Below are 14869 nucleotides of genomic sequence, written 5' to 3' on the forward strand. Positions count from 1 at the left end.
TGACCCTAGACCAGATCTATCACTGACTGTTCTGGAGAAGGTTAGTCGTGCAGCATAAGTTACCATGGCGATCCACCCTGGTAAGAAGTGAATCACCATGGTGACACTAAAAACCCAGGGTTAGACCTGAAGGATAGACCTGACCTCGCTAATCCCAAATCCTGCTTTGTAGCACAGGCCCCTGGACTAACCATTACAATCAGAACAGCAATATTTCTCTAAGCCGTCCATGTTAACCCCCTCCCCTCCCTGTCTTACCCAGGGCGTCCCCCAGGATGAGGGGGGGGCTGGGAGTGGACGGGTCGCTCACGCCATACTTGTTGACTGAACGCACGCGGAACTCGTAGGCCACGCCCCTCTGCAGGTCAAAGACAGGAAACCTGGGAGACAACACAGTCTGATCCAGACTGGCCAGCTGCCAACTGCTCCTGCCTGCCAATGACTGGAGGACACAGAGACAGGCAGGGAGAGAGACAAGGAGAGAGACAGGCAGACAGACAGGTAGACAGAGAAGGAGAGAGATTAATAATCACTTTTTTAATGAATCATTTCAGATTTTTAACAGTCACTCATGTTTATTCACTCATGTTTGTTTCATTTCTCAATCTTTCTCTCAGTGGCTGCTCCACAGCTCTGGAATAACCTGACACTTCATATATGGGAGGGAGAGGGGTGAGAAAGGGAGGGAGGGGAGGGAGATGGGTAGGGGAGGGGGGACAACTCATGAAAGTGCAATAAAGTCTCTTTCCTGTGGCAGTTTGCTGCTCCTCCTCTTTGTTATTGGATCCCTAAGCTGCGGGGGTATATGGGGTGGGTGGAGGTTGGAGGGTGGAGGGGGTATATGGGATTTGAACTTGTTTGAAGCTGTTTTTTCTACATGTACAGAGGGGGATTTGAACCTGTTTGAAGCTGTTTCATCTACATGTACAGAGGGAGATTTGAACCTGTTTGAAGCTGTTTCATCTACACGTACAGAGGGGGATTTGAACCTGTTTGAAGCTGTTTCATCTCCATGTACAGAGGGGGATTTGAACCTGTTTGAAGCCGTTTCATCTCCATGTACAGAGGGGGATTTGAACCTGTTTGAAGCTGTTTCATGTCCACGTACAGAGGTGGATTTGAACCTGTTTGAAACTTTTTCATCTCCACGTACAGCGGGGGATTTGAACCTGTTTGAAACTTTTTCATCTCCACGTACAGAGGGGGATTTGAACCTGTTTGAAACTTTTTAATCTCCACGTATAGAGGGGGATTTGAACCTGTTTGAAACTTTTTCATCTCCACGTACAGAGGGGGATTTGAACCTGTTTGAAGCTGTTTCATCTCCACGTACAGAGGGGGATTTGAACCTGTTTGAAGCTGTTTCATCTACATGTACAGAGGGGGATTTGAACCTGCCACCTCTTCATTGACGCTCCAACCACTGAGCTGTACCTATCCTTTCCAGCGCTTTCATTCTCACTGAAAACTGTACTTTCAAGCTTTTTCTTTTATCTTTTTTCAACTTAACTGAAATGAACTTCAATGAAAGAGGAGTTCTCCACTAACATAAACTATATTTCAGCTGCAGTACAAATAATCCCACCAGACTGAGAAGCAGATTCAAGATTTGTATTTTCTTAGCGGACGATTTTAACCAAACTGTTCTAAAGCACGTGGGGTTTTGAACCTTCAACCTCATGATCTGCTGTGAACAGCTCCACCACTAAGCTATACACCATGTGTGTGTGTGTGAGAGAGACTCACTCTCTCCACATAGTAGGTGAGTGGCTCTCGTCCGCGCGGATCTGGCTCCGCCCAGCTCAGCACCAGGTAGGTGTTGCTGACATCACAGGCATACACACCTGTGGGAGGGAGGGGCACACGCACCTGACCTGGGGGGGGAGGGGTGAGGAGTGAGGGAGTACAGCAGTGGGTGAGGGAGGGGTGAGGAGTGAGGGAGAACAGCAGTGGGTGAGGGAGGGGCACTGAGCACTGAGGACTTCAGGACTTCAGGACTGAGAAACTCAGCTCTGATTATCAAGCAATATTGGAACACCATGCTCCCTGCTCTGAGTGGCACCACCACTAGTGCAGCAGTGACCATGTTGACACCCAGCCTGTTCCAGTCTCCAGGTGTCACAGCAGCCTATCAGCAGCCGGGGTTTGGATGTCTGAGGATCATATATGCCCAGAAACCAAACTGCTCAGCTCACCTTCTAATTGGTCCTTGGTGATGATGATCTCCCTCCCTCTGTCTACCTTCACCACTGTAGAGAGGGGGGCAGGTGAGATGGGAGGGGAAGAGAGAGAGAGGGGGCAGGTGAGTAGGGAGGGGAAGAGAGAGAGAGGGGGCAGGTGAGGAGGGAGGGGAAGAGAGAGAGAGGAGGGCAGGTGAGGAGGGAGGGGAAGAGAGAGAGAGGAGGGCAGGTGAGGAGGGAGGGGAAGAGAGAGAGAGGAGGGCAGGTGAGGAGGGAGGGGAAGAGAGAGAGAGGAGGGCAGGTGAGGAAGGAGGGGAAGAGAGAGAAAGGGGCGAGGAGGTGAGGAGATGAGGTAGGAGGGAGGGAAGAGAGAAACAGAGAAAGAGAGAAGAGGATGTGAGAGGAGAAAAGTGAGAGGGGGGAGGGCAGTAGGTGGAGAGGGATGACAGAGGGAGAGATAAAGAGAGATAATGATAGAGAGAGCAGGTTAGAGAGATTTAGAGAGAGACACAGCAGGTTAGAGCCAGACCTGTCTTTATGTGTGTCTAATGATCCATGGTATCAAACTAGAGCCCCATCTGTTCCTCTCTCTCTCTCTCTCTCTCTCTCTCTCTCTCTCTCTCTCTCTCTCTCTCTCTCTCTCTCTCTCTCTCTCTCTCTCTCTCTCTCTCTCTCTCTCTCTCTCTCTCTCTCTCACCCACCCACATGCACACACCCTCAACCACACACTCGGACACTCCCAGGAGTGTGAGTATTACCCATGGTCCTCGAGGGCTCGAGGGGGTCAGTGGTGATGACTGCGTCAGTGGGCTTGGAGGCGCGGCCCACACCTGATTGGTTGACAGCACACACTCTGAACTGGTAGATAGTGCTGTCCTGTAGACCAATCACAGGATAGCAGCACAACCTCTGGACCTGAGAGTTACACCTGCTCCACTGGCCCAAGCCCACCACACACCTGGGGGGGAGGAGGAAGGGAGGGATAATGTTGCTAATAATGTGGCTAATAATGTGGCTAATAATGTGGCTAATAATGTGGCTAATAATGTGGCTAATAATGTGGCTAATAATGTGGATAATAATGTGGGTAATGCTGTTGATAACAATGTTGATAACAGTGCTAATAACATGTTGATGATAATGTTGATAACAGTGCTAATAACATGTTGATAACAGCGACGGGGGCGCCTAGCGACGGGGCGCCTAGCGACGGGGCGCCTAGCGACGGGGGCGCCTAGCGACGGGGCGCCTAGCGACGGGGCGCCTAGCGACGGGGCGCCTAGCGACGAGGTTAGGGTGAAGCCATCTGAGCCCGAATGCTTCTACCTGTGTACGGCTGTTGCTAGGAAACTGGAAAGTAAAATGGTCTTTGTCTGCTGGTTTGGCACTACACACACACACTTACTGCACACACACACGTACTGTAAACACACACACACGCCTACTGCACGCACACACATACACCTACTGTACACACACACTCACACACATACTGTACAAACACACACTTTCTGTAAACACAAACCTACTTCATACACACACACCTACTGTACACACACACACATTCACAGGTTGTGAGTAATGTGGTTGGTGTTTCTGTTTTGGAGCAGGTGTCCAGGTCTGATAAGAAGCATCTCCCTGCTGAGGGCTGGACCTGCTGTGTCTTACAGCCACATCTGGGTCTAAACCAGCCTCCCCTAGACTCCATCTATCAGGTTAGGACTCAACTAGCTTGTTTACGGTGTTCGGTTTAAATAAACACCATCTAAAATCTGTCCAGAACTGCCCCTCCCCACATCTAGTATCCCTCCTCCAGCCTGATCACCCCTACCTCTCAATGAAGTATCCCTCCACAGGGCTGGAGCCCTCAGCACTGGGAGGCTGCCAGGTGAGGAACACGTAGTCCCTGTTAACGTCCGACACCTGGAGGCAGAGAGGGGCACCTGGCCCCCCGGGGACCACCGAAGAAGCATCTGGGGGGAGGAGAGAGGGGGGAGAAAAGAGAGGGAGGGGGAGAAAGGAGAAAGGAGAGATGGGGGAGGAGAGAGAAGGGGGAGGGATGGTGGGAGAGAGGGGAGGAGAGAGAGGGATGTTGGGAGAGGGGGGAGAGAGAGAGGGAGGGTGGAGGAAAGAGAAGGAGAGATGAGGGGGGAAAGAGAGAGGGAGGGGGAGAAAGGAGAAAGGAGAGATGGGGGAGGAGAGAGAGGCAGGGATGGAGAGGGAGGGTGAAAGGGAAGGAAAGAGAGAAAGTGGGAGATAAGCAGGGAGGGAGATGGGGGAGGAGAGAGAGAGATAAGCAGAGAGGGAGATGGGAGAGAGAGAGAGATACGCAGGGAGGGAGATGGGGGAGGAGAGAGAGAGATACGCAGGGAGGGAGATGGGGAGGAAAGAGAGAGATACACAGGGGGGATATGGGGGAGGAGAGAGAGAGATACGCAGGGAGGGAGATGGGGAGGAGAGAGAGAGATAAGCAGGGAGGAAGATGGGGGAGGAGAGAGAGAGATACGCAGGGGGGAGATGGGGGAGGAGAGAGAGAGATAAGTAGGGGGGAGATGGGGGAGAGAGAGAGATAAGCAGGGAGGGAGATTGGGGAGGAGAGAGAGAGATAAGCAGGGAGGGAGATGGGGGAGGAGAGAGAGAGATAAGCAGGGAGGGAGATGGGGAAGAAGAGAGAGAGATAAGCAGGGAGGGAGATGGGGGAGAGAGAGAGAGATAAGCAGGGAGGGAGATGGGGGAGGAGAGAGAGAGATAAGCAGGGAGGGAGATGGGGAAGGAGAGAGAGAGATAAGCAGGGAGGGAGATGGGGGAGGAGAGAGAGATAAGCAGGGAGGGAGATGGGGAAGGAGAGAGAAAGATAAGCAGGGAGGGAGATGGGGGAGAGAGAGAGAGATAAGCAGGGAGGGAGATGGGGAAGGAGAGAGCATGAGTGGCAGAAGTAAAACAAATTCAGTTAATGTAATCTAAAACATTTCAACTAAAAGCCTCCCCCTCCCATCCTCCTTCCTCCCTCCTCTCCCCGTCCTCTCCTCTCCTCCTCATCTCTTTCTTCCCTCCTCTAATCCCCTCATCCTTTACTTCCTCCCTCTCTGCTTTATTCTCCTTTCTTTCCTCGCTCCTTTCATCTCTGTCCTCTCCCCCTCTCCCTCTTTCTCTCTCTTCCTCCCTCCATTCCTCTCAAGTCCCTCCATCCCTCCCTACCCCTCCTCTCCCTCCTCTCCCCCCATCTATCATCCCATCCCCCTCCTCCCCCTCCTCCCCCTCCTCTCCCATCTCTCCCCCCATCTATCGTCCCCTCCCCCTCCTCCCCCTCCTCCCCCTCTCTCCCTCCTCTCCCCCCATCTATCGTCCTCTCCCCCTCCTCCCCCTCCTCCCCCTCTCTCCCTCCTCTCTCTCAGGCTTGAAGCCAAACTCAGCTACAGTCTCCGTCCTACTTGTGATGCAAATTCTTTCAGTGGAAACCCAGGTTCCTAATGACCCCCTCTGGCTGCATGAGGCCTGAACCCTGTAACTAGACAGCTGGGCCTAAAGCACTAAGACATTAACACATTCTACTGGGTGAAAGTTGGTATAGAGATTTGCATGTGGACGTTTAAGTGCATCAGTGTGTTGGAATTTGCATGTGTGTATGTGTGAGTGTGTGTGTCTGTGTTTGTGTGTGTACGTGTGTATGTGTGAGTGTGTGTGTCTGTGTGTGTGTGTATGTACGTGTATGTACGTGTATGTGTGTGTATGTGTGTGTGTGTGTGTGTATGTATGTATGTGTATGTGTGTGTATGTGTGTGTGTGTGAGTGTGTGTGTCTGTGTGTGTGTATGTGTGTGTGTGTGTGTGTGAGCTCCAGGCTCCTCCCCAGCCAGCAGCCCTGCCCTCTGACCTCTGACACAGACGTAGGCCCTGTGTTCCCTCAGGCCCTCCCTGGTGTGCAGGCGCACGGCGTAGCAGCCCTCCTGCTCCTTCTGCACCCCCTGCAGGGTGAGGGAGGCCCCATGCAGGGATGTCTGGAGCTCCACCCGGCTGGACGCACGCAGCTGCACCCCTGGAGCCAATCAAACATGCCGCTCAGAAACACCACCACTGTGGACTACTGGAGACTGTGGAGACCATGTATACACACACACACACACACACGCACACACACTAGACAGCCCCCTCACCATCTCTGCACCAGAGCAGGTCTTGCTGGAAGGGCAGCAGGGCAGAGGAGAAGGTCACCTGCAGGGTGAGAGAGTCGCCCTCCTTCACCCAGGACGGGCCGAAGCACATCCCAAACCCTGCTTCCACCTCCGCCACAGGAACTAGAGCAGGAGGAGGAGGGAGAGTGAGATGAGGGGAGGAGGTGGAGGAGGGAAGGAGAGAAGAAGGAGGAGGTGGGGAAGGAGAGGAGGGGGGAAGTGATGGAAGAAGAAGAGGAGAACCAACAAAGAAGAGTGACACCATGAGAGAGAACCTAGAAAGATGAACACCAGAGCATTCCTGCTGGAGCATGGCTCTCTACAACATCCTCTCCCGCCCCCTCCCCTCCCCTCTCCCCCCAGCTCCCTCTCTCCTCCCAGCCCCCTCTCCCCCCAGCACCCTCCCCCCCCAGCTCCCTCTCCCCCCCAGCCCCCTCTCGTCCCAGCCCCCTCTCCTCCCAGCACCCTCTCCCCCTCTCCCCCCCCAGCTCTGCAGCGCTCACAAGAGGAAAAGGAAACTTCAAAACTAGGAAGAAGAATTGAAAAAATTGAATTTTCATTAGACAACAGTGAGACTTGCCAGGGGTCCAGGAGCGCTGCAGTCCTGCCTCTACTGCCTGGTGGGCTGGAGGATGGGGGAGGGGGAGGGAGAGAGGGGGAGGGAGAGGGAGAGGAAGAGTCAACACCAGCAGTGCCACATTTCTGTAATCTGTCACATCTATTATTCCCGTTAACATATTTTTAACAATCGTAGGAGAGGAACATGCAGAGAAACAGGCAGGGGGCTCGAAGTCTCTAGTAATCCCTCCTCCCTCCCTCTTCCTCCTCTCCCTCCTCCTCTCCTCATCCTCTGCCTCCTCCCTCCCTTACACACACACACAGGAAGAGGAGGAGGAAGAGGGGGAAGAGGAGAAGGAAGAGGAGGAAGAGGAGGTAGAGGAGGTAGAGGAGGAGGAAGAAGTGGAGGAAGAGGAGGAGAAATGTGTTTGCTCACAGTTGACCACCAGGGTAGCGAAGGTGGTAGCTTCTCCCAGAATGCTCCTGGCTACCACCTTGTACTCCCCAGCATCCTCTGCAGAACATCTGGACACAGGACAGAGGGTCATTGTGCCTGTCTGCCTGTCTGTCTGCCTGCCTGCTTGTCTGCTTGTCTGTCCGTCTGCCTGTCTGGCTGCATGTCTGTCTGTCTGCATGGCTGTCGGCATGTCTGTCTGTCTGTCTGTCTGCATGGCTGTCTGCATGTCTGTCTACCTGTCTGTCTGCATGGCTGTCTGCATGTCTGTCTATCTGTCTGTCTGCATGTCTGTGTGTCTGTCTGTCTGTCGGCCTGTCGGTCTGTCTGTCTGTGTGTCGGCCTGTCGGTCTGTCTGTCAGCCTGTCTGTCGGCCTGTCGGCCTGTCTGTGTGTCTGTGTGTCGGCCTGTCGGTCTGTCTGTCTGTGTGTCGGTCTGTCGGCCTGTGTGTGTCGGTCTGTCAGCCTGTCTGTGTGTCTGTGTGTCGGCCTGTCTGTGTGTCTGTGTGTCTGTCTGTCGCCTGTCGGCCTGTCTGTCTGTCGGCCTGTCTGTGTTCTTGGAGAGGAGTCCGTGCCCCCTGATTCACCTCCTGATCTCCAGAGAGTTCAGTCCAAACTTCTGCAGCAGCTTGTGGTTCCATGGCTGCCTGTAAGCATTCAATGGCTCTCCATCCTTGTACCTGCACACACACACACACACAGACACACGCATGAGACAGATCCACCCTCGTCCCCTCACCTGGATCACCACTCAGGTCACCTGGATCACCACTCAGGTCACCTGGATCACCACTCAACCACTCAGGTCACCTGGATCACCACTCAGGTCACCTGGATCACCACTCAGGTCACCTGGATCACCACTCAAGTCACCTGGATCACCACTCAGGTCACCTGGATCACCACTCAAGTCACCTGGATCACCACTCAGGTCACCTGGATCACCACTCAGGTCACCTGGATCACCACTCAGGTCACCTGGATCACCACTCAAGTCACCTGGATCACCACTCAGGTCACCTGGATCACCACTCAGGTCACCTGGATCACCACTCAGGTCAGGTGAACCCACACCTCCTGTCAGTCTCTCATCTCTTCAGTCTCTGTCCAGGTGTGTGTACAGTGTGTGTGTCCAGGTGTGTAGAGGGGTTTCCAGGTGTGTGTGTCCAGATGTGTCCAGGTGTGTGTAAAGGTGTGTGTGTTCATATGTGTGTGTACACGTGTGTGCAGGTGTGTGTACAGATGTGTGTGTGTCCAGGTGTGTACAGGTGTGTGTGCACAGTGTGTGTACAGGTGTGTGTCCAGGTGTGTACAGGTGTGTGTGCACAGTGTGTGTACAGGTGTGTGTCCAGGTGTGTACAGGTGTGTGTACACGTGTGTGCAGGTGTGTGTACAGACATGTGTGTGTCCAGGTGTGTACAGGTGCGTGTGCACAGTGTGTGTGCAGGTGTGTGTGCAGGTGTGTGTGCAGGTGTGTGAGTACAGGTGTGTGCAGGTGTGTGTGTCCAGGTGTGTCCAGGTGTGTGCCCACCAAGTGAGGCAGGGGGCGGGGTGGCCCTGCAGGGTGCAGGACAGGGTGACCCCCATGCCTTCCCAGACAGAGTGAGCCCTCAGGGGGACAGAGAAGGCTGGAGGCTTCTGGCTCAGGTCCTCCAGGAACTGCAGGTGGAGAGATGCCTTCTGCTCTGCCTGGACACACACACACACATCAGACATCAGACAGGCATTTTAGACAGAAGCAGTAAGACAAACAGACAAGAAGACAGACAGGTAGAAATACAAACAGACAGGCAGACAGACAGGTAGATAGACTGACAGACAAGCAGGTACGCAGGCAGGCGGGTAGACAGACAGACAGACAGACAGCAAGGTAGACTGGACTGGGAGGAGGTAAGACAGGTACCTGTCTGCGCAGCGCTTGGCGATCCACTCTCTTGCGTACTTGCTGCTGGTTCCTGATGACTTCCACCTCCACCTTTTCTGCCTCATTCCCAAACAGGGTCCACTTGTCCCTGTGATGCTGTCCATCTGCTGCCAGGGTCTCTCTCAGGACCTCCCTGAGGAACCAAACACACACTGAGGATAGAAACTCCTGCAAAGCTCCCTGGAGAACCACACACACACTGAGGAGAGAAACTCCTGCAGAACCACAACACCTCTCTCATGTCCATAAACTGCTGGACAGGACGGATGAGAGCTGCTCCTCTCTCCTCCTCCACCCCCCTACCTCCGCCCCCACCCTTCTCTTCTGGGAAACAGTTTTCTGTCTTCTAGGGAGAAATCCTATTCAGAGGGAGAACGACCTTGTTAATGTCTGCTGTAATGGGATTACTGACAGAGGGATTCAGAGGTGAAGCCAGGAAGGTGATTATTATACAGAGGAATTCAGAGGTGAAACCAGGAAGGTGATTATTATACAGAGGGATTCGGAGGTGAGGCCAGGAAGGTGTGGGAGTCCTGCTCAAGGCTGACAGGACCTCCAGGCTGCAGGGGGTCAGGGGTCGGGAGAGGGTACGTTAGGAAGACAGGGATGACTGGACGCGCAGGCGCAGGCTCGTTAATCTGCGGGCTGTGGCAGGCAACAGACCTTCAGAGAGCTGCTCCTCTCAACACAGTCAGATCTGTCTGACCTTCAGAGAGCTGCTCCTCTCAACACAGTCAGATCTGTCTGACCTTCAGAGAGCTGCTCCTCTCAACACAGTCAGATCTGTCTGACCTTCAGAGAGCTGCTCCTCTCAACACAGTCAGATCTGTCTGACCTTCAGAGAGCTGCTCCTCTCAACACAGTCAGATCTGTCTGACCTTCAGAGAGCTGTTACTCTCAACACAGTCAGATCTGTCTGACCGTCAGAGAGCTGCAGCTCAGTAGAAGAGCATGAGACTTTGGAACAACAGGACACAGGTTCCAACCCCCCCGTACATCGCTGAGGAGCAGGGAGGAGTCAGAACGTGTCTCTGGTCCTAACGATATCACTGTTCCTAAACACAACACGAGCAGGGAGGAGTCAGAACGTGTCTCTGGTCCTAACGATATCACTGTTCCTAAACACAACACGAGCAGGGAGGAGTCAGAACGTGTCTCTGGTCCTAACGATATCACTGTTCCTAAACACAACACGAGCAGGGAGGAGTCAGAACGTGTCTCTGGTCCTAACGATATCACTGTTCCTAAACACAACACGAGCAGGGAGGAGTCAGAACGTGTCTCTGGTCCTAACGATATCACTGTTCCTAAACACAACACGAGCAGGGAGGAGTCAGTACGTGTCTCTGGTCCTAACGATATCACTGTTCCTAAACACAACACGAGCAGGGAGGAGTCAGAACGTGTCTCTGGTCCTAACGATATCACTGTTCCTAAACACAACACGAGCAGGGAGGAGTCAGAACGTGTCTCTGGTCCTAACGATATCACTGTTCCTAAACACAACACGAGCAGGGAGGAGTCAGAACGTGTCTCTGGTCCTAACGATATCACTGTTCCTAAACAGGAACACGACATTAGAGAAAACGGTTTGGAGTGTGTTGTTGGATGATTTTTGCCAATCACAGCATTGCTGTCTCACGACTCCTGTAGTGTAGCCTGTAAGGACAGCCACCATGCACAGAGCATTGCTGTCTCACGACTCCTGTAGTGTAGCCTGTAAGGACAGCCACCATGCACAGACAGTGCCACTAAAACACACTGGAAAGAAAGGTATGTGGCTTTCTGTGATCGATCCCCTCTCTGCATGTCTCCTTTATCTGTATGTCTCTCTCCTCTACATGCTGTGTTTGAAATCCTGTTGAACATCCTGTCTGGCATTAGACTGAACTCACAAACACGTCTGATGTTGGGGAGAAGAGAAAGACAACGCAGTCAGACAGGATCAAAGGAACTCACATTCACCAACTCCTAACTCTAGATTCAGCTACTGCAGAGGAACACAGTTACACAACCAACAAGAACCTGGGATGGAAACATGTAGGAACACACACACACAAACACACACACAAACACACACACACACAAACACACACACACATATCCAACACACACAAACACGCACACACACAAACACACACACACACAAACACATATCCAACACACACAAACACATATCCAACACACACAAACACATATCCAACACACACAAACACATATCCAACACACACAAACACATATCCAACACACACAAACACATATCCAACACACACAAACACATATCCAACACACACAAACACACACACAGAGGATTATTACGGGGTGTGTGACACCAAATCAAATTAAACTTTTTTCCCACCCTGTGGGAAGCCTACCACAGTGGGCTTCACGTTTGCCCACAGAGCTGCTTCTTAACCCAGACGCTCAAGGAAGACGAGGAAAAACTGTGAGGAAAGCTGGAGGTGAGAAGGAGAGCTGGAGGTTCGGAGGAAATTTGGAGGTAAGGAGGAAAGCTGGAGGTGAGAAGGAGAGCTGGAGGTGAGAAGGAGAGCTGGAGGTGAGGAGGAGAGTTGGAGGTGAGAAGGAGAGTTGGAGGTGAGGAGGAGAGCTGGAGGTGAGAAGGAGAGCTGGAGGTGAGGAGGAAAGCTGAAGGTGAGGAGGAAAGCTGGAGGTGAGAAGGAGAGCTGGAGGTGAGGAGGAAAGCTGGAGGTGAGGAGGAAAGCTGGAGGTGAGAAGGAGAGCTGGAGGTGAGAAGGAGAGCTGGAGGTGAGGAGGAAAGCTGGAGGTGAGAAGGAGAGCTGGAGGTGAGAAGGAGAGCTGGAGGTGAGGAGGAGAGTTGGAGGTGAGAAGGAGAGTTGGAGGTGAGGAGGAGAGCTGGAGGTGAGAAGGAAAGCTGGAGGTGAGAAGGAGAGCTGGAGGTGAGAAGGAGAGCTGGAGGTGAGGAGGAGAGCTGGAGGTGAGGAGGAGAGCTGGAGGTGAGGAGGAGAGCTGGAGGTGAGGAGGAGAGCTGGAGGTGAGGAGGAGAGCTGGAGGTGAGGAGGAGAGCTGGAGGTGAGGAGGAAAGCTGGAGGTGAGGAGGAGAGCTGGAGGTGAGGAGGAGAGCTGTAAGCAGGTGAGGAGCCGCTCAGGCCCTGCTGAGACACAGTTCAATGTGAGGCCCAGCTGGCCGTGAAGCACCTCCGTGGGTCTGGGGGCAGGACAGGCAGCGAGAGGCCCCTTCCTCTGCCTGCCCACCCTCCTTCAGAACTTCCTCTGCCTGCCCACCCTCCTTCAGGACAACGCTGATCGCTTTTCACAAAAACATCTGGAAGCTGGTTGGCTGCACAGGCAGGATGTGATGTCACTCAGCCAAACTTATCAATAAAGCTCTGGCGGTTGAAGAGGACTGTGATGATGATGTGAGAGAGTGGGAGGATGACAGAGAGCGAGAGTGGGAGAGAGAGCTAGGGAGATAGAGAGCGAAAGAGAGGGAGAGAAAAGGAAAAAGACAGCCAGGATGGGGAGGTGAAGGAAGGATGTACCGGCTGTGATGACCATAGACATATATACATGTCTATGGTGATGACTGGTTCACATGAAGACATGAATCACACAGGAAGTCATTCAGAGCAGGAGGAGCCAGGCGAGCTTAGAAGAAGAGGATAAGTCTGGGAGGGAGGATTGGAGGCTGGGAGGGAGGCTGGGAGGGAGGATGGGAGGGAGGATGGGAGGCTGGGAGGGAGGCTGGGAGGGAGGATGGGAGGCTGGGAGGGAGGCTGGGAGGGAGGATGGGAGGCTGGGAGGGTGGGAGGGAGGATGGGAGGGAGGATGGGAGGGAGGATGGGAGGCTGGGAGGCTGGGAGGGAGGATGGGAGGCTGGGAGGCTGGGAGGGAGGATGGGAGGGAGGATGGGAGGCTGGGAGGGAGGATGGGAGGGAGGATAGGAGGGAGGCTGGGAGGGAGGATGGGAGGCTGGGAGGCTGGGAGGGAGGATGGGAGGCTGGGAGGGAGGATGGGAGGGAGGATGGGAGGCTGGGAGGGAGGATGGGAGGCTGGGAGGGAGGATGGGAGGGAGGATGGGAGGGAGGATGGGAGGCTGGGAGGGAGGATGGGAGGCTGGGAGGCTGGGAGGGAGGATGGGAGGGAGGCTGGGAGGGAGGCTGGGAGGGAGGATGGGAGGGAGGCTGGGAGGGAGGCTGGGAGGGAGGCTGGGAGGCTGGGAGGGAGGATGTGAGGGAGGCTGGGAGGGAGGCTGGGAGGCTGGGAGGGAGGATGGGAGGGAGGATGGGAGGGAGGGAGGCTGGGAGGGAGGCTGGGAGGGAGGCTGGGAGGGAGGATAGGAGGGAGGCTGGGAGGGAGGCTGGGAGGGAGGCTGGGAGGGAGGATGGGAGGGAGGATGGGAGGGAGGCTGGGAGGGAGGATGGGAGGGAGGCTGGGAGGGAGGGAGGATGGGAGTCTGGGAGAGAGGATGGGAGGGAGGATGGGAGGGAGGGAGGCTGGGAAGGAGGGAAACATCGTTGCTTTGAAACATTGCAAAGACTATTTACATCTCAATGAGAGAAGAAAAGAATTGAGATGAGATCAGATATGATCCCCAGTAGTTCGAACCGACATTCAACTCAGTGTCTTGGAGAGACATGATGTCCAACTGAGATGTTGTTCACAACTCCTTCTGATCACCCTTCCCCTCATACATGGACAAACTGCTGTTGAAAGAATGACATTTTTACAGTGTTTTGGGTTTGTGTAATATGCATCATTTAAGTTAAAGAAACACCCCACATAGTTTTCTTAAAATCTAGTTATTGTAGTTATTAGTAACTAAAATCACACAGCTACCCCTGAGGTCTTCACAAACCCAGGACGTCCACTTTTTATTTTATTTTATTTTATTGTTACTGAGGGAAGTATGGTTGCAACTTTATCAACCCCAAACCAACGTCCACTACAAAATATAGAGTTACATCAGGAGCTGTGCTGTAATTGGGCAGTTACATCAGGAGCTGTGCTGTGATTGGTGAGTTACATCAGGAGCAGACCTGTGATTGGTGAGTTACAGGTGTTGTGCTGTGATTGGTGAGTGTGGCTGAGTGGACCGTACCATGTTCTGTTGCAAGGGGACTTCCCGATGTTCAGGATCTCTTTGACGGACATCAGGTTGCCGGGGATTATGGGATAGTAGTCGGCATAGGAGGCCTCCTCATCACTGGTCATAAGGAGAGCGGGAGGGGTAGAGGGGAACAGGGAGGGGGGGGGGAGGGAGGGAAGAGGGAGGTTAGGTAGGGAAGAGAGAGAGAGAGACAGGATGCAATTAAGTGAGAATAAATCATGAAGGTTGTTGGAGAAAAGTGCCTGCTGTATAAACAAAATGTAATAAAATAATGATTGTACATCCAGGACGGATCTTTGGCATCACCAGACAGTAAACACATCACATAACCCTAACCCTAATACACGCTATATCACATAACCCTAACCCTAATACAACGTTCTGCACTAATACACTCTAACGTTCTGCACTAATACAGTCTAACGTTCTGCACTAATACACTCTAACGTTCTGCACTAATACAGTCTAACATTCTGCACTAATAAAGTGAGACT

General features: G+C 53.3%; 1 protein-coding gene across 3 annotated transcripts in view; it reads right to left on the bottom strand.

Annotated features, from left to right (window-relative positions):
* The window catches only part of myom3 (myomesin 3), a 49405-nt gene that overhangs the window by 24202 nt on the left and 10334 nt on the right, over positions 1-14869 (bottom strand). For all 3 annotated transcript variants that reach the window (XM_047043418.1, XM_047043419.1, XM_047043417.1), the window contains exons 3-15: positions 14367-14471; positions 9266-9419; positions 8894-9051; positions 7950-8042; positions 7346-7434; positions 6932-6976; positions 6334-6474; positions 6054-6215; positions 4012-4153; positions 2939-3138; positions 2196-2249; positions 1747-1874; positions 259-442 (exon numbers count right to left, since the gene is read on the bottom strand). In XM_047043418.1, coding sequence (XP_046899374.1) covers positions 259-442; positions 1747-1874; positions 2196-2249; positions 2939-3138; positions 4012-4153; positions 6054-6215; positions 6334-6474; positions 6932-6976; positions 7346-7434; positions 7950-8042; positions 8894-9051; positions 9266-9419; positions 14367-14471 — 1655 coding nt within the window. The remainder of the gene's footprint in view (positions 1-258; positions 443-1746; positions 1875-2195; positions 2250-2938; positions 3139-4011; positions 4154-6053; positions 6216-6333; positions 6475-6931; positions 6977-7345; positions 7435-7949; positions 8043-8893; positions 9052-9265; positions 9420-14366; positions 14472-14869) is intronic.

The sequence above is a fragment of the Hypomesus transpacificus genome, chromosome 2 (genome assembly GCF_021917145.1).
Source record: "Hypomesus transpacificus isolate Combined female chromosome 2, fHypTra1, whole genome shotgun sequence".
In the NCBI taxonomy this organism is placed as follows: Eukaryota; Metazoa; Chordata; class Actinopteri; order Osmeriformes; family Osmeridae; genus Hypomesus; species Hypomesus transpacificus.